This window comes from Ptychodera flava, chromosome 18 (assembly GCF_041260155.1).
Source record: "Ptychodera flava strain L36383 chromosome 18, AS_Pfla_20210202, whole genome shotgun sequence".
Taxonomy (NCBI): Eukaryota; Metazoa; Hemichordata; class Enteropneusta; family Ptychoderidae; genus Ptychodera; species Ptychodera flava.
The window spans coordinates 24092065-24112231 of record NC_091945.1 but is presented as its reverse complement, the minus strand read 5'-3'; the positions used below and the strand labels follow the sequence as shown (position 1 = coordinate 24112231).

The window sequence follows — 20167 nt, the reverse complement described above, 5'->3', positions numbered from 1 at the left end:
ACTACCCTTATGAATATTCATATACTTGCAAAAACCGACAGTCGCTGTGTCTGGCAGCGCGTGCTCACAGCTGCACAGCGTAGCCTTCGAATGCAGGCCCATCGTTGGCGCGCACAAAACAAGGCACAGCGGCTGTGGAGAGTCTTTGAAGAGACATGTAATAAAAATATTATTGCCTGAATACATTGGTTTATGTGCCCTTGCAGCAGGAGACAATTTGCCCTCCTGGCGTTGGGCAAATTGTCACCTGCTCTCGGGTACATAAACCTATGTATTCAGCCATAAAACCACTATCATGTATACTTCATGACAATTTTATGGAATGCTTACTACAAACTTGTTAAGGTGTCTAAAGTCACATTTATATTTTAAACAATTGCTATTCTTGTTGGCAATTACAATGAATGCTTAAAATATTACATGTGTTCCCCCTTCCAAAAAGTCACACCTATTAGATGTTACATGTGTTATCCTTCCAAAATATCACAGCAGTGAAATATTCTCTGCTATGCTACTTTCTGTACCAGGCTTTGTAAAAATGCATGTATTGGATAAAAATTGACATTCAACAGTAAGTGAAATACCCACAAGTCTCTCTGATTTCTTCGCTTGATGAAACCTTGTATTCTTATCTTTTCTAGGGTGTTCATGTGTTACATTTTCTCTGATGCTAGAACTGGTCTGATTTGTTTCACAAGAATCAAAAACATCTGAATTGCTCAGTCAAGCACTGATCAACCACAATGTCAACTGTGAAGTGCACAGCATAAATTGCATCATCTAAAAGACATATTTCACTGTTTGACAACGACTTTGATACTTTGACCTGAACGTCAAGATTATGTTTAGTTCTTGACAATTAACTTTGACATTTTGACTGAAATGTTTACACTTATAAACACTTCTGTTTAGTTCTTGGCAATTGACTTTCACCTGCATGTTTACAATTATACACACTTATGTTTTTCCTCAGCTATGGGCATAGGTAACCTTGACTTCAACATTACTTTTACAGGGTTGACTTTGTAACTTTCTGTTTTCGACTTAAAAAGTTATACTTTTAAAAAAATCACTGTTTAGGTGGACGAAGCAATAAAAAATACTGCATCCCACTGTGATCTAAAGCAGGTCTTGTGGTAGAAGGGGAAAGACTTGTCCGATATCTCACTTACTGTGCACTATGTCAATGGTTCTTTTGTTTACAAATCAGAGACGCCACCAGACATCGTAGCGATACAACACCTATTGGAATCAAGCTATTCTTCAGGAACCCATAGGTGTAGAAAAGCAGTATGTTTTCCTGAGGGAGTGAAATCATTTCAATAGCTCTGCAGTATATAAAACAGCAGAGGGCAGCTATAAGGCTTGCCATGACATCAATCTTTCCTCGCAAGGCATCTGGGAACCGACTACCAACAGATATCAGAATCACGCCCAAGCCCAGCACGCAGCCAGCATCACGGGACAAAGCGTAGAATGGGGTGGTATCCAGATGAATGTATTCGGATTTAATGCACCACTTCATGGCTAGTGACACACTCCATCCGGGATTAAATCCGAGTGATTGCAGGGTGAAATACAGCACCACTGATGTTGATATGATACAAACACTACCTATGATGTAGTTGTGAAGTTTTAGATCTTCCAAGGGAGCATGGTTGCAAATGTATGCCAATATCATACCTGAAATAAAATAAATATAAAACTATGGTAGAAAAGACAGAAGTCAGTGAAAGGCATTCAGAAGTTAAGTTTTCCTAATACTGGCATGATTTGAAAACAAGTTTTCAAAAACGCATTAAAATATAACATTTTAAGGCATAATTGCTTCTCTGGAGAGTTATTGAAAAAATTCTACAAATATATGAATGTTATAGTTAAATAAAGTTTGTATGTCATTAGAGCTGAATTTATTTTCCACACTGCAGTAATTTTAAAGTCACTGAACATAAACACGGCCATTGATGGCTCATACACATCTTCTAGACTGTACATGGCATGGTTGGCTATGTGAAATCTAATCTGTTGCTGTATCAGTGATTTTCGGATTATTGTAGTGTGGAAAAGCAAGCTTAACCCTGATGGCACACCATAATGGGCAGCTGTCCAAACTTCTAATTTTTAGATTTGAAAGAGTGTCATATTTGACAACATTTTATGTATTTATACTCACCTACCACTGTGCCAAAAAGTACCTGATGTGGAAAGTGAGTAGCTATAAACAAACGTGATGTTGATACCATCACCATGACGCCAGTAAACAATAACCATGACAACAGTGACTTGAATCCATTACTTTCGGCAGTTGGTTGTTTTGATTTGTTGGATACACTGGTGAATGCAGTGACCATCACAAACCAAACTGATGCAGTGACCATCGCATGACCCGAGGGGCTTCCTGTATAGAAGAAATGAAACAGCGCCCTCTATGTCAAAAGGGTTTTCCATCATGACGTCCCAAATAAGTAGCTACTAACATGTACCAATTCCTTGACTTACATAGTTTTTCAATCTAATATTATCATTATGAAAGGTTTGATTGAAGCTTTGATAGTTTTTGATATTTTTTCATTCAAGACCAAAAATCTTTTGTCATCATGGCACAATTCGTAAATTTTGCACTAACCACAATATCACATTAGCTTGGGTTTCAGACTTTGTCTTTCATCATTCATTTCCAGGAATATTTGTTCAAAGTCAAACTGGCGAGAACAACATTTAAAGCATGTTCTTGTACAAGAAGGTATATTGATAACTTTTGCAAATTGTTTTGGTAAAATTTTAGCAGTTGTTCTTTTTCAAATGAGTATAAAATTGGATTTACAAATCTGTGTTGTTTGTGATTGTAAACCGAGCAATCTCAATTCTTAAGCTTTTAATACGTGCATGTTTTGTAACCTTTCCATGTTTGTCTAACCTTCAAGTCCCAGATATCACACTTTGATCTGACACAAGCAAACCCTTAAACTATTGTTGGCCTTGATGATTTTTGAATCACATATCATTTGAATAACACATCATTGACACTAAAAAGTTGATATGCACAAAAAAATGTATGAAAAAAGCATAACTGATGAAATTAATTTCCAAAATCTGAAAAATTCAGGCCAACCCAGAAGATTGTGAAAACTGCAAAGTGTTGACATTTACATGTATTTCTATATGCTAATATCATAACGAGTGAAAATACAATTGACCAAATCAAGTCTTTGCATAAACACCATATACGAATCAAGTCTTTGCATAAACACCATACACGAATCAAGTCTTTGCATAAACACCATACACGAATCAAGTCTTTGCATAAACACCATACACGAATCAAGTCTTTGCATAAACACCATACACGAATCAAGTCTTTGCATAAACACCATATATGACTAAGTGACATATGATCATATGAAAACTATGAATCTCATATTGCAATATACTATCATTGTCATTTTTCGACATCAAATTGCTTGTGCACATGGAGATACTGGTCTCTAATTGAGAGCTTCTTCATACATTATGGATCTGTGTCTATAACATCAGTTACCTGGGCCTGTCTCACAGGTGAGTGGAAATTGATGTAAATCAGGCACATTGTCTTTACCATAGATGGACGTTTCATGTACCCACCAGTACGGACGCTGACCATACAGCAACCTGTAAAGTCATGATTAAACCAATAAATTTCACTCAAGAATGGCAGAGTTAGGATATGTTAACTGTTATTTTGATTAAGTGTGCAAACTGAGCTAATTATTTTATTGTTGCCATTTTATTGTCGCCATCTTTATCATTCAGGTGTTAAGATGCCTTAAAGAAAGAAGGGGTGCACATTGCCACAAGGAATGGAGACATTGAGGTGCAACTAGCCTTGGACTGCATAGGATACTAGCCACTGCATATTAATACATTGGCACCCCTAGCTCCCTGTATTTGCTGTTGAGCAATAAAGTAATTGACTGACTCTGAAAATATAAACCTACAAGGTCAAAAGCTGTGTACCGGAGCGGAATGTTCCATATGACATATTGTATAAGTAGACAAGACCATTTGAACTCCTTAACATATGTAATCACTGTGATCACTGTGATTCACCATCTTGTCCTGCACAGACTATGGAGCTACCGCTATGCAAAGACGAGCAATAGAGTAGCTATTACTGCACTCTTTACATGTACTACCTGAGTAACATGCATGAATATATATTGTTTACTGATTATAGACCTTCTTATGTTTAACATTTATTTTCTTAATTTACTATTTCGTGAACTAGCCCATAAAAAACAGAAAAGGGATATAAAAATTTACACATGGCCACAAAAATAGTAGAAAAATAGACTTGAAAGTGCCAGTACGACATCAACAAACAAAAACAAATCATCATAAAAAATTTAGAGCCAGGTAGCTCAACTTCCTGTGACTTTTAATATTTTTTTTCTGTTTTTGTTCTGTATGTCAATTGAAAGTTGAACTTGTTCTACTCTCCAAGACATATTGCAACACCATTTAGCTTGTTAACACAGCATCTTTGCATGTAGAATGCATAGTTGTTGTTCACATTTTAGTTCGGGTCCAGACCAGAATTCACTTATCAACACTGTTATGTAGGTCATTTCCCCCACACTCATCATGACCTGAGTTCAATTAGTCTAGAACATTCTCAAGGTCACTGCCCTTGATGACCTCACAACCTTGAATTCAATTAGTCATGTTTGGAATGTTCTGGAAAGTTGATTAGTTGTGTAAGGGAGATAATTTTAGAATAGTAATTAGCATGTCAATAAAAGTTCTAGATTGTTCTTACATGCCTTTATAAAAGGGACGTGCACAGCTTCCAGTCAGACTTTTGGGATCGTGTCTCTTGTGTGTTACTAAACTCCAGCAGTAGTCATTCTCAAGACTTTTCAAGACTTTTCAGACCTTCACTGTCAACGCTGGATTTATACTGTGGACTTTGTGCAGCTTCAAGCCTGCAAGGACTGTTCATTCATCCAACTGACTGTTACAACTCTGAGACTGGAGCTTTGCCGTCCCAGCTGAGATAAGTAGTCTGTACACTTTTAAAGCTTGTACTCTATCCCTGACTTAGCAATTAGTTTTATTTTTGTAATAAATTTTGTTTAAACGTTAACTGCTGAGTTCACCCTTTTGTTCGTTTTCTCTGCACGTAACAAATTGGGGGCTTGTCCGGGATACGAATATTTTGAGCCGTTTGACAACATTTTGCCTACCTTTTCAAAACTACTTTACACTGTGAACTCAGCGAAATTTAATCATGGCGGAATTCAAGCCAGACGAATTTATGGAGGACCTTGATCAGGACACATTTAATCCCTCAGAAAAGACAACCTCATAGCACTGGCAAATTTCCTTAAAGTAGATGTCAAAAGATCTATGCGCAAGCGAGAGATACAGTTCAAGATTGCAAAACATTTAGTTGATTCAGGCCATTTTGAGGAATCTGCCCTAAAAGATTATGAACCTGAGTCTTCCTTTGAACTCAGAAAATTAGAGTTAGAAATACAGGCAGATTTGGCACGTGAAAAGTTAGCAATGGAAGAAAGACAGAAAGAAAAAGAATTACAAATGAAAGAAAAAGAATTACAAATGAAAGAAAAAGAAAGGCAGGAAAGATTAGAAATGGAAGAAAGACAGAGAGAAAAAGAATTGCGATTAAAAGAACAGCGATTGCAGGTAGAAATAAAACGTTTAGAGCTTGGACAGTCAGGAAAATTCTTCCCTTCAGACAAGTTTGACATCACTAAGCATTTCAGGTTAGTTCCCCCTTTCCAAGAAAGGATGTTGATAAATATTTCCTTCATTTTGAGAAAATTGCTCAGAGTCTGAACTGGCCTAAGGAGTCCTGGTCTATGCTTTTGCAGAGTGCTTTGGTGGGTAAAGCCAGAGAAATTTACATTCAGTTGTCAGTAGAGCAGGCTTCAGATTATGATTCTGTGAAGGAATTAATTCTCAAGGGTTATGAGTTGGTGCCTGAAGCTTACCGTCAGAAATTTAGGGATTGTGAGAAGGTGAAAGATCAAACTTACGTTGAATTTGCTCGAACAAAAGAACAACTGTTTGATCGTTGGTGTTCTTCTGAAAAGGTCAGTCAGAATTATGACAAATTACGACAGCTCGTTTGATTGAGGAATTTAAAAGGTGCATCCGGAGTGACATCAAGACGTTTATCAATGAACAAAAGGCAGATACATTGGAGGTTGCTGCACGTTTGGCCGATGATTATTCATTGACCCATAAATCTTCATTTCTCAGCAACACGTCCCAGTCCTTTTCATACAGAAACAATGCAGGTAAATTTAACTCGTCCTTTTCATCCAAGAATTTTTCAAAGGACAGTAGAAAATCAAATGACAACAGTTCACAGAGTTCAAGTAACACTCCCACATCATCAGATCCCAAGTCTCAATCTCCTTCTGACAACAGTTTGGTACACTTTCTTGTAATTATTGTAAGAAAGACGGCCATTTAATGTCAGAGTGTTTCAAATTGAAAGAAAACGTGAAGGTCAAAGTGGTCAAAGTGGATCTAAGCCCACCGGCTTTATTTCTTCATCAACTCAATTAGAGTCTAATAATGTGTGTAACACATTTTCTGAGGTTAAATCCCTCTCAACCCCAATTAATGAGGTCAAGGTCAGTTCTTCTCAAGATAGCATTATGGGTATTTTCGAACCATTTATTCATGATGGTTTTTATATCACTTTCTAGTGATTTTTCTTCCGCTACCCCTGTCAAAATTTTAAGAGATACCGGGGCTTCCCAGTCTCTTTTGTTGGCAGATACCCTGCCGTTTCTGAAAAGTCATTTTCAGGTTCTAAAGTTCTTATTAAGGGGGTAGATTGTCATGACTACATTCCTGTTCCTCTCCATAATGTCTATTTGTCTTCGGACTTTGTTTCTGGACCTGTGACTTTAGGTATTAGGCCTTTTTTTGCCTTTTGAAGGGATTCACCTTCTTCTCGGAAACGACCTTGCTGGGGACAAGGTCATTACTAATCCACTTGTGACTGATAATCCTAGTTTAGATCAGGATCCAGAGCCAATTGAACAAGAGATACCCGATTTATTTCCTTCGTGTGCAATTACTCGAGCCATGTCAAAGAAAACTTCCGAGAATCAAAATACTCTCAAAATAATGTCACAGATGTTGACTTAAATGACACCTTTCTCAGTCAGGTGTTTGACACGGATCATTCCGTTATCCCTCGTGAATTTGAAACTTGCAGTAAACTTCTGCTGACCAAAGTCAGACATTTTCTAGATCAAATCTCATTGCAGAACAACACAAAGACCCAGATATTTTGTCTTTGTTTGACAGAGTAGATGATGAAGGTAAAACTTCAGATAGCTCTGTTTCCTATTATACAAAATCTGGTATTCTCATGCGTAAATGGAGACCTCCAGACGTTTTGGTTGATGACGATTGGGCTATAAAACATCAAATTGTGGTTCCAAAGCCCTACCGTGCTGAAATATTGCGCCTGGCCCATGAAACCCCCTGGGCTGGTCACTTAGGAGTCAGGAAAACTTATCATAAAATTCTCAGTCACTTTTATTGGCCTAATCTCAGGCAGGATGTAGCACATTTCTGTAAAACTTGTCACACATGTCAAATGGTAGGAAAGCCAAATCAGACCATTCCAAAGGCCCCTTTACAGCCAATTCCTGCATTCCAAGAACCATTTAGTAGGATACTAATAGACTGTGTTGGGCCCCTACCAAAAACAAGATCAGGAAATGAGTACATGCTGACAATAATGTGTACATCAACTCGGTTCCCAGAAGCCATACCACTGAGAAATATAAAGACAAAGACTATAGTGAAAGCTTTAGTCAAATTTTTCACTTTATTTGGCCTCCCTAAATGTGTCCAGTCCGATCAAGGCTCCAACTTTATGTCTGGAATTTTTCAACAAGTAATGGATCAGCTAGGCATTAAACAGTATAGGTCATCCGCCTATCATCCAGAAAGTCAGGGTGCTCTTGAGCGATTTCATCAAACTTTGAAAAACATGATTAGGACCTACTGTTTTGACACAGAGAAGCAGTGGGATGAAGGAATTCATTTTTTGCTCTTTGCTGTTAGAGAGTCAATTCAGGAGTCTCTTGGTTTTAGCCCATTTGAGCTTGTATTTGGACATACAGTCCGTGGCCCACTTAAGCTCATAAAGAGAAATTCCTATCAGACGATGATGATTGTCTGAATATTTTGCAATATGTGTCAGATTTTCGTACAAAACTCTCTAAAGCATGTGAATTAGCCAGAGAAAATCTTGAGTCATCTCAGCAGTCAATGAAAACCAAATATGATAAAAGCACCTCAAAACGGAAGTTTGAACCAGGTCAAAAAGTTCTTGTTCTACTTCCAATTCCTGGCAAACCACTCCATGCTCGTTACTTTGGGCCATACCCAATTGATAAGAAATTGAGTGATTTAAATTACATCATAATAACACCTGACAGGCGAAACAAAAACAGCTATGTCACATAAATATGCTTAAGCCATATTTGGATAGGGATAATCCTACTATAACTCAGCCTGTCAGTGCAGTCAGTTCAAACCATTATGAAGATAGTGATACTGAAACTGACTTGAGTGAAAATACTCTAAACGCAAAGCTGGGCTCGGTCAAGCTTCAGAACTCAGAAATCCTGGAGAAGCTGGAGTCTACAAAGTTGGCACACCTCCAGCCAGAACAACAACAACAGGTGAAAAAACTGCTCCACGAATATAAACACCTATTTCAAGATGTTCCAACGAGGACAAACGTCATCTATCACGACGTTGATGTTGGGGACAGTAAGCCTGTAAAACAACATCCATACAGACTGAATCCAACAAAAGCAAAGTATCTCCAGGAAGAAGTCAAATACCTGCTGGACAATGACTTTATTGAACCCCAGTAAAAGTAACTGGAGTTCGCCGTGCATACTTGTTCCCAAATCAGATCACAGTTATCGTATGTGCACAGACTTTAGGAAGGTCAACACTTTAACAAAGACAGACACTTTCCCAATCCCGAGGATTGATGACTGCATCGACCGAGTGGGAAAAGCCAAGTATGTGACAAAATTTGACCTACTGAAGGGATTTTGGCAAGTCCCTCTGACGGATCGTGCTCGTGAAATATCCGCCTTTGTTACACCAGACGGATTGTTCCAGTACAAGGTGATGCCATTCGGAATGAAGAACTCTCCGGCAACGTTCCAACGGATGATCAACGACGTCATATCCGGGCTAGACGGGTGTGCAGCCTACGTTGACGACGTCGTCCTGTATAGTGACACCTGGGAGGAACACATCAAGCTCATGCGGAAGTTCTTTGAGAGACTGAGCAAAGCAATGTTGACTGTCAACCTTGCCAAATCTGAGTTTGGTTGGGCAAGGGTAACTTACCTCGGACATACTGTAGGACAGGGTGAGGTAAAACCTGTTGATGCCAAATCAGTGCCATTTCAAGTTTTCCCATACCAAACTGCAAACGACAACTGATGCGCTTTCTCGGTATGGCTGGTTACTACAGAAAATTCTGTCCAAATTTCTCCACAATTACTGAGCCTTTGACTAACTTACTTAAAAAGAAAGTAAAGTTTGTTTGGTCAGAGCAATGCCAACAGGCATTTGATACACTTAAAGCCATACTTCAAAGTGCTCCAGTGTTGTCTGCACCAGATTTCACTTTGCCATTCAAATTAGCTGTGGATGCTAGTGATACGGCTGCTGGTGCTGTTTTATTGCAAGAGGATAGTCATGGTGTAGATCATCCTGTTTGCTATTTTTCACGCAAATTTAACAAATCCCAGAGAAACTACTCTACAATTGAAAAAGAGTGTTTATCTTTGATATTAGCTTTACAGCATTTTGAAGTTTATGTTACTTCTTCAAATCAGCCAATAGTGGTTTATATTGATCACAACCCTCTTGTTTTTCTGCAGAAATTTAAAGGCAAAAATCAGAGATTGCTAAGATGGAGTTTAATGTTACAGGAGTTTAATCTTGACATTAGACATATCCAAGGCAGAGACAATTTAATTGCAGACTGTCTCTCTCGTATTTAGAGTTTATTGTTGTTCACTTTCAAGAAGTTTTACTTTAGAGTAAAACAAAATTTGAGTACTTAAATCCTTTTCAAGATTACATTTGTAAAAGAAAGATTTTTCTTTGAAAAATTTTCTTTTTTTGAAGAGGGGGTGTGTTATGTAGGTCATTTCCCCCACACTCATCATGACCTGAGTTCAATTAGTCTAGAACATTCTCAAGGTCACTGCCCTTGATGACCTCACAACCTTGAATTCAATTAGTCATGTTTGGAATGTTCTGGAAAGTTGATTAGTTGTGTAAGGGAGATAATTTTAGAATAGTAATTAGCATGTCAATAAAAGTTCTAGATTGTTCTTACATGCCTTTATAAAAGGGACGTGCACAGCTTCCAGTCAGACTTTTGGGATCGTGTCTCTTGTGTGTTACTAAACTCCAGCAGTAGTCATTCTCAAGACTTTTCAAGACCTTCACTGTCAACGCTGGATTATTTATACTGTGGACTTTGTGCAGCTTCAAGCCTGCAAGGACTGTTCATTCATCCAACTGACTGTTACAACTCTGAGACTGGAGCTTTGCCGTCCCAGCTGAGATAAGTAGTCTGTACACTTTAAAGCTTGTACTCTATCCCTGACTTAGCAATTAGTTTTATTTTTGTAATAAATTTTGTTTAAACGTTAACTGCTGAGTTCACCCTTTTGTTCGTTTTCTCTGCACGTATCAACAACAACAACGCAGTCTTAACATTGTACACTGCAGGCAGAGTTGTCACGCTCAACACTCAGACTGCACTGAACTGTACTGTATGGTGCCAATCCATGCAAAAATTATGTATTACTATTCCACATTCAATTTTACAACTCAACTTTCTGCATCTCTTTCCACATTTCTATTTTAGGGGCTTTAAATAAAATTCTTTGTTTGCCATCAGTGTGCCGGGAGGTTTTCAGAGAAAATTAAGAAAACAAATACAATGTTTACACTATTACAAATAAAGATATTATTTTTTCTAAAATAAGCCAAATAAAAAATGAGCTTATGTTAATGCACTTGTGTTTTTGTCTGTGTTTGTTTTTTCCCTGACTGGCTGGTAGGTTTTTCAAAAATCCAAGGACGGCAAACAAAGAATTTTCTTTGAATAATAATAATAATAATCGCGCCAGCAGCTTACTGACTACACATGCGCATATTTATAATATATACTATGCGTATAACCGGAAGTGTACCCTACTTTCATGGGCGCCGCCATGTTTTTTTTGAGTTGCTCGTAAATAAACAAATACGAAACGTGCTCGCTATTATTTTATAGCATGCCATTAATAAAATATATCTTTTTTATTAGCTAGTAATTATATTATCCACCCTGTCGCTGATACAAAATATCGTTACTATCACGCCTAAAAAATAGAAGAAGAGAGAAAACTGTCGTGCATATGAACGAGAACATTCGCAAAGAATGCTGAGATTGAATCTTAGAAAAGCGCCCTCTGTGTCAAATATTTGGTGCAAAATTGTCCCGTTTTTAGACGTAACGCTGGTTTTCAGCTTACAATATCGGAAGTTTGGCGGTACAGTTACTATTGCAAGGTGAATGATGGCACAATACGTCCCTTGTTAAACACAATAGGTAGTTATCATGGTAAAAATTGCAAATTTTTGTCGAACTTTTTTACACATTACAGAAAATCTATACCTACAGGGTCTGACATCGTGTACGTGAACTGTTTTCATCAGAACTCAGAGGGTAAACCGGTCATAGTTGTACAAACGTATATAGAAAGTAACAATTAATTCTATTTTATCCTTTACGATTACTAATCATGAATGACATTTTTAATCTCAACGCCTGGCGCGACACCAAGGGCTGAGCCCTATATAATATTAATAATAATAATGGGTTCTTATGTAGCACACAAATCCACAAGTAGGCCTACATGTGCTCAAGGTGCTTTACAATTATTATACCCCTGGTCACTGGACCTAATATGATACCACTCAACTCCCTGGGGAGCAAACAACAGCTCACATGTGCAGCCAATCAGCCCAGCAGAGCTAAATGCACACATTACAACCACTGTCCTACCAGGTACCCATCACTCCTGGGTTGGTAGAAGCAATAAGGAATAAAGTGCCTTGCTCAAGGACACAACACAATGGCCATGCATGCCGGGGCTCGAATTCACCATCCTTTGATCATGCGTCCACTACTCTAGCCACTAGCCCATGATGCCTCATTCTACTACTAACCTGGTACTTTATCGTTTCACAGTTTCACGATTCAACGGCAACACTATTACTCTCAATTTTTTTATCTTAACATCATTTTACAATTGAACATAACAAATTCCCATTTGGTTTTTGAAATGCCTGTTACACTTGTCATGAAGGTCAATGAATCTGATGACTGCATGTTTGCACAAGCAGAATTCAATCTCGGTGGATTGGAATTAAAATGTTGAATTGTGAAACTGACATGATGACGTAGCATGATGAAGTATTCTACATGAAGAAGAATATAGAAATAACGGGCGACGTGCTGACCATTAACGTTTATTTGTGGGCAAGGGCGAGAGGAAAGCCAAAACTTAACGGGCGAGGCTTGCCGAGCCCGTTAATTTGGCTTTCCTCTAGCCCGCGCCAACAAATAAACGTTAATGGTCAGAGCGGAGTCTGTTATTTCTATTATATTATCAGTGAACCCAAGAAAATCGTCAAAATTTCCGAAAATTCCAGGAGCGAACGACAACTGGGCCCCAGAAACTGAGCAATACGCGACGCACTGTCACGCAAGCTGTAAAAAATTGGCAAATCCGGAGATGTTTTCAGATAAACCCTTACCGAAAATTATTTCTACTGCAAATTTGCCGTAAGTTTGCTGCAAATATGCAGCAAGCACATAGCTTGCAGGAAGGAGTTGCAGAAGTTTGCCGGTAGATGTGACCCTCCTGCAAACCCTTAAGTCAGTTTGCAGCAAATTTGCGGTAAACGACTAAGTTGCTGCAAATTTGCGGCAAACCAGATTATTGCTGCAAATATGCAGCAACACATGATTGACATATTTCCCACTATTTCATTACCAGGGAGTACACACTACACACTGTGTACCATTGCACTTCGTGACCAGTCATGTGTAAGCAACATAAAATTGATCTTTCATTTATATTTTATGTTCATTTATTTCATAACAGACAATCCACTTTTTAAATTATAATAACTGGTAATGCTAGATAATGAACAGCTTCAGTTATGCTGGTGAAAGCATTGCATGGATATAGAGTGCATCTATAGTATATACTGTAGTGACATAATGTAATAAAAGTACCCTTTGACAATCTGGTTGGGTAAATTATGGTTGGATCGAAAACTGAATTTTTAGGGAAACAATTTTTTGAAACAGGGACTTGTCTGTCTTGCAAGTTACACCCTGTATTTTCTGCGAATGATACCAAAATGCAAACAGTTTCGAACGAAATGTGCGTTTGATGATTGTCTGTAACGACACGTCGTAGACTTTTGTTACTGCAAATCTGTACAGTAATGTTTCCGCTACTACCTCCAAGCAGAGTAGTGGCTGTGCTCCAAGCTATTCATCCCATCAATATAGTACATGTATACGGTACGTACAGTGCACTGCAGCTTACAGTCTGTCCCATCGATGCCGCTGATAAAATCTCGCCTTCTGATAACATGGGTCGAGGTAAAAGGCTTTTGTCCATGTTTTCAGCGTTAGAGTTATAATTGCCGAGCACAAATTTGAGGTTTAGGATTACACTCCATCCCGAGTCGCTGTACGAAAATTCAAAGCACCGCTTCACCAACGTCCAACACGTCCTGTGTATCAGCTGCGAGCAGCCGACATGTTTACATTCTCCGGTCACGGTTCATCAAGGTCAGTTCGCGCATTGATATTGATTCTTCGTGCTGAAAGAATTTTTACTCTCTTTTTAGTCTTTCTATGATAAAAATAACCATTTTCATTAAATGCTATTTTAAGTATGAAATATAACGGATTGGTGCAGATGTAGAGTCAATTCCAGCATTTAAAAACGGGACTACATTATCAATCGCATAATGATTTATAGATCGCACTTCCGTTATCGTCATGAGGCTTGATCGGCGCGAAGTTAGATTTTAGTACCATCGGCCAGTGTCGGCTGCGTACTTGTGAGCAGGGAGTTATCTAGTGGACAATTTCGTGATCTTTCTATGGAATCGCCAGCCAAATGATATCACATAGTGCAAAAACGTGTATACAGTACCACTGGGACAGGCGGAGTTCTAAATTTGTGAACGCGAGCGGCAGTAAAGATGCCGACTATATTTTCTGAGTACGGTATTTACACACAGCACGGTGTGAGACCTGCAACCGGACCGGGAATCGTCCAGCGTCTGCGAGCCATTCAGAAATGTAAGTCAATGTACCGTTCGTCTGTACATCGATCGCTATAATTATGTTCTGTAATCGTTGTATTGCAATCTTTACCTAAAGATAAATTTTCGTTGAGTACTGATTCATACTGAATTCACTTTCGTTTCACAACAGTTACTTACAGTAAGTGCATTTATCTAATCGTCTCAAAACGGACGAACTACGAGCAGACCTACGAGCTCATACGAGCGAAGTACGAGTGACGTAATGTGCCGTACTTTCAAAGTACGAGTGACGTAATGCAGGTCCCAAAATCGACAAAGTGAGCGTCAAGCTGAGCGTGGAAAAACAAAAACAGCATCGAACTGAGAGTTGAAAAAAAAAGACAAAATAGGATTCGAAATGAACGTAGAAACATGCCAAACAGAATGTCAAAGAGGGGTTCTGAGCTGAGTACGGGTGCTAAAATATAGCAAATATGCGAAATAAACACGTAATGACTTGACTGATTTCAGCTTGAATATAGCAAGTACGGGGGTGCGGGAACGAGTTCAAAACGTCTTTCACATGGGTAGGCCCTACTACTGACTTTGCAGCACTATATTTATAACACTGTTGACAAAATCTCTACAACAATAAATTGTGGGTTCATCGTAATTGGAATTGCATGCATTAGTGAATTTTCAAAAATGACATTCATAATTGCATATATTTCAACTTGGATAGCAAGAAAACCGACGACTCTGAGTGACTGGCATTGGGCGTTCGTTCGTGTGCAAACATCGCATGCAAGTTACAGACGATGGGCGGTACGGTGGGAGTAGGCAATAATAACGATAAACAAAACGGCCAGTTTAGCCTACCCGGGATATTGTAATACATACGTCATCCATCCTCTGATGTGATTTTCCTCTAATTAACACCAAATATTAAAATAAATATATTTGTAAAATACATTATTACCTCGACGCCGACTTCATTGACGTCGACAAATCGACATCAGCATTTATACTACGACTGATGCCTGGAACTTATCTACCGAACTGAGTGTAGCTAGGTAAGTTTGGAATGTGATGAGTTGGTTTGAGTGATGTTTTTTTGTTGTTCAGGAGCGCGAACGAACGAATTGAATATAGAAGTATCGAGCATCGATATCTTGTATGGCTTCTGCAAGTTCCGCGATGACAAACATGAATATTGACCCCACAGTGACCTGACTATACCATTATTCAATAGGCGGGGCCGTATTCTCAACAATACACACCAATAATAGTGTGGTTCCGATAATGTGCTTTTTCAAAACTTTAAGTTGAATGCGAGGTCAGAAAAATGTTAGTCTTTAAAATCATTGTTGAGTAGAGGTCATTTTCAAATAGACTGTACAACATGAGGTACACACGGGTGCCACAAAAACACCCGCCAACTCATAAAACCCTTCATATTATTCATTGTACACTGTGATTAACATAATATGGTGATCAGATTATTTCGAGGTCATAAGCTGACTCGCGAGCCACGCAGGTTTTATGTCTGTGAAATCATTGCACTTTCGAATTCCAGAAAGTAAAAAAGATTTACAATGGCGGTAGGTTCAAGTGCATTACAACCAATCGAGGTCTCTTCCTTGATTTCGGACATTGCAACCTCTTCTTTGGTTCTTCTTTAACAGTTTTATGTTACAATCGACGTCTGCAAAAAGTCTACCATCTTGGCGTAATAAGTCAGAGAGTGTCGCGTCGTCTCCAGTCTTGACCCGTACGTACAGACTCGTCCGAAAGTCAAAGCCTAAAAGTATTCCTCCGCACTGCACTGAACCCGCTAGGCCGCTCTCACGACCAAAAAAATAATCATACGAAGTTCACACCCGCTCCTACTTCCGAGTTTCGAATATACACAGAAAATGTGTCTAAGCGTTCGTTTGTCGTAAAATCCTTTCACATAACAAAAATCTTTCATCTATGGAATACAACATAGTCCTAGGCGTATTCATAAAAATTAGGTCAAAAGGCATGTGTGACTTATAGCTTGCATACGTCACTCGTAATATGAAAGTACGAGCCAGTACTTCTGCTAGTACAATGTCAGTTTCGAGACAATTACATACCTCGTAAGTGCTGAGATTTTTGCAGATTGTCGCCGTCGTGTATGTAAACAACATACGACGAGTTGTCCGCTGTCGGACATTTTAATCATTATTAATTTAATTTCGATCATGAATATTTATGCATTTTCTGCTTCAATTTTTCAACTTGATTTTGTCTCACTTTCAAATAATTATCGATTTCTTTCATGAAATTTACAATTGTTCGGTCAAACGGTAAAGACTTACACTCTTCCCTGAACGATTTATATTTTTCAGAATCCATTGCTGGTACACTAAAGGGGACAAGAAATTCAGAGAACAGAAAGCCAAATCGCAGCCTTTGACAGTAATGTAAATGTTACATGAAACTTCTCAAGTCAAAAGAAAATCTTGACATGATCATGGCACTTATGTGGCATGAAATGAACATGGCATAAAATAAATTGTACCACAATTGAATTCACCTTTTTCTTCTCTGTCATCTTTTTGTTTATAATAACTTTATTTGCGCTGACCATTGTTTCTCGTGAAACTGATATTTCAGAGTTTAGTTGGATAAATAATATTTATATATTGGCGGACTGTGGACAGCACAAGATGTGTTTTATCCAACTAAACACTGAAATACCAGTTTCACGAGAAACAATGGTCAGCGCAAATAAAATAATTTGCTGTATGGAGTTTGCGGCAATTTTCAGTAACATTCAAATTAATTTGCCGCAAGTTTGCTGCAAGGATTGTGCCGCAAATTTGCTGCAAAGAGTTTGCAGCAACGTTGCGGCAGGGAGTTTGCTGCATATTTGCAGCAAGTTCACAAGAAACCTAATTTGCATCTGAAAAATGAACCACCCGCATATTTGCGGCAAATAGTTTGCTGCAAATTTACTGCAAAGCTTGCGGCAAATTTGCAGTAACAGTTTGCGGGAGGCCTAAAATTTCGGTAAGGGAAGTATCTCAACTTGACCTACAAGTGCTCCATTTTATTTTGTGATTGATTATGATTTATGTTTGAGCCGTAACGTTACGATACTTTGAGTTGTCAATTTTATTATTCATATTCACGGGCATGTAAACAAACCATTACTGTGTATTTGTGGTCAGTCATGTGGTTCAGCTCGACCAATCAAAATGCGACGGACAGGGCATGGTAATATAATGTAAAATAGAATGTTAGAGACACAGAAAGTCAGTTGTAAAATTGAATAAAAGTAATATAGAAAGTTGAGAGAAATGTAGAGTTGTAAAATATAGTAATTTGCATGGCTTGGACACCACATCATGCACTGTGCATCACAGTCACTTGTGAACCGATACACGGTGGCCAATGTGTGCTATGCATTTGAAAATGCATTGCACACAGCGGCAAGACTGTCGACAGTAACTGTGCCTTTTCCATATATTATTGATGTACGGGAAATTCACAAGCGTAGCACTGAAGGCGTGAACTCGGAATGCCGCAGGCATTACCACGAGTGTTAAAGGCATGAGGACCGTCTTCCTTGCAGGACTTGGCTTGCTGTTAATTATTTATGAGATATGACATCGAGAACAGGGCGGAGGCAGAGAGGCAGCTAGCATAACCGTTAATAGTCGCGCCAGCGGCTTACTGACTACGCATGCGCTTATTCATAATATACTATGCCAGTAACCGGAAGTGTACCCTTCTTTTATGGGCGCCGCCATGTTTTTTTTTTTGAGTACTCGTAAATAACAAATACGAACAAATTACGATGATATAACATGCCTTTTATAAAATATACCTCTTTTATTAGCCAGTAAATGTTATTATGCACTTTGTCGCTGATACAAAATATCGTTAATATAGATAAAGGGAGAAAACTGTCGTGCATATGAACGGCGGCATACGCAAAGAATGCTGGGATTGAATTATAGAAGAGCGCCCCCTGTCAATAATTAGATTCAAAAATTGCCGGTTTTTAGACGGAACGCTATAGTTTTCAGCTTGCAAGTGGAAGGTGGGCAGTGCGGTTACCATTGCAATGATAATGATTGCATAATACGTCCCTTGTTTAACGCAATAGGCTGTTATCATTGTAAAAATTGCCAATTTTTACCAAAATTTTTACACGCAACAGAAAATCTATACCTGCCCTGCTGCAGGGTTTGACGTCGTGTACGTACGTGAACTGCTTTCATCATAGGGAAACTGGGCATAGTTGTCATATAAACGTTTATGAAGTAACAATTAGTTTATCATGAATCAATACAAATAACATTGCCAATCTTAACCCCTGGCGCGACACCAGGGCTGAGCCCTATATAATATTAATAACTTGTCTCTGAAAGTCTTCTCCAGTGAGTTCCTCCAAGGCTTTGCTGTAGTTAAGCTCCTTTGCCGTTGCCATGTTGTGTTGGTGTAGTTCCAGCTGACCGTGCCTGACAGTAGACCTAAGTCCCACTTCACCTGTCAATCATTTCCTCTGGGTTAGGTTGCAAAAGGGTTTTCCCTGTTGTTGTCGTTGAGGGCGCAGCGAATGAGGACAGTCCCTTGTGCTTTCTCCCGCCGTTGGCGCTTGCGAATCTCCCATCTCCGTATGTGCAAGATACTATACTACATCAATAATAGACAAAAAAGGCAAAAGGGACTGTCGACAGTCTAACACTATTTAACTGCTGTCGTGTATCGGTTCACATGCGACTGTGCAGTGCATCTATGTATGGTGACTAGAACAAGAACCTGTGGACCATGAAAACAAAACTAGTGAAACAATAGTCACAAGTTACAGCTACTGGCCCTTTCATCCGCCCTGAGACGTAAGTCAACGGTCAGTGCTAGATACGTACCATTTCAATATTGCATTCAACCACTCTGCCAGGGCCGCGACCCACAGCACCCTTTGACCCGCGTTTGGACTGAAACAAAACACGACAGGAAAATAAATTAAGAACGCGTTCCTCGGGTCTCCCATGTGAGACATGAAGAACATGTGATTTTCATAATTGGAGAAAGTGTGCTGCAGTAACTCGATAAAGCTGACTCCCAGGGAATGCAGTGAATCCATTTTTAACGCACGTTTACAGGCATACGTCGTACGACCGTACACGTTGCAAGGCTGTTCAGACCAGACGCCGGACATCAGCCTCGATCGCCTGTGAAAACGGTCATGTTATCAGTTAATAAAGCAAGGATGCGTTACAATACCAAAAGCGACGAGAAATGGGCTATTCATAATTTTGAAACTCTTTTTCACACACAAGTTGCTAATTTTGTCGAAAAATAACTCTTGGACTGTCCCTATACGACAAAACTCGTTCTCAAAGAAGCCCCTCCCCCATCAACATCCACCATAACATAGGTGGCGCACTAACTAAGGGAGCCTTCAGTAATTACAGGGGGAGGGGTGGGCCGGGGGAATTCAGTGCACACCCTTACTGTAAAATGTGACTCTCCCTATCATTGTGTCTAAAGTGTGATCCCCTCCTGTCCAACATTCTAAACTTGACCCTCCCCAACCACTGCTGCATTCTCCCAAGTAATTTCTGAAATAGCATCAGTAATTTACTCAAGTTCATTTATGTAAGTTGGATACAGAAATTACAGGGGGTGCTGGCGATTTAGGAGAGAGGGTCGCAATTTGTCACACATTTTTCAATGGACATGATATTTCTTACATTTGTGGGAGGGTAACCATATGTTGTGCAAC

At 39.0% G+C, this 20167-nt stretch overlaps 1 protein-coding gene and 1 long non-coding RNA gene across 2 annotated transcripts; one reads left to right on the top strand and one right to left on the bottom strand.

Moving 5' to 3' along the window:
* Positions 1–1043: 1043 nt before the first annotated feature.
* LOC139117212 (glucose-6-phosphatase 2-like) lies at positions 1044–19608 on the bottom strand. Its single transcript, XM_070680128.1, has 4 exons — positions 19308–19608; positions 3539–3648; positions 2174–2398; positions 1044–1683 (listed from the first exon to the last, which is right to left on the bottom strand). The coding sequence occupies exons 1-4, from the start codon at positions 19598–19600 to the stop codon at positions 1184–1186; spliced, it is 1128 nt and encodes a 375-aa protein (XP_070536229.1). The 5' UTR covers positions 19601–19608; the 3' UTR covers positions 1044–1183.
* On the top strand, positions 14017–16965 carry LOC139117213 (uncharacterized). Its single transcript, XR_011548479.1, has 2 exons — positions 14017–14458; positions 16779–16965. It is a non-coding gene; the product is annotated as an uncharacterized lncRNA (long non-coding RNA).
* Positions 19609–20167: the final 559 nt, after the last annotated feature.

Coding starts and splice junctions, on each gene's coding strand:
- LOC139117212 (XM_070680128.1), bottom strand. CDS start 19,600: ATGTCCGGCGTCTGGTCTGAACAGCCTTGCAACGTGTACGGTCGTACG. Junction 2,399..3,538: donor CACCTGTGAGACAGGCCCAG/GTAACTGATGTT, acceptor TCTTCTATACAG/GAAGCCCCTCGGGTCATGCG. Junction 1,684..2,173: donor ACTTTTTGGCACAGTGGTAG/GTGAGTATAAAT, acceptor ATTTTATTTCAG/GTATGATATTGGCATACATT.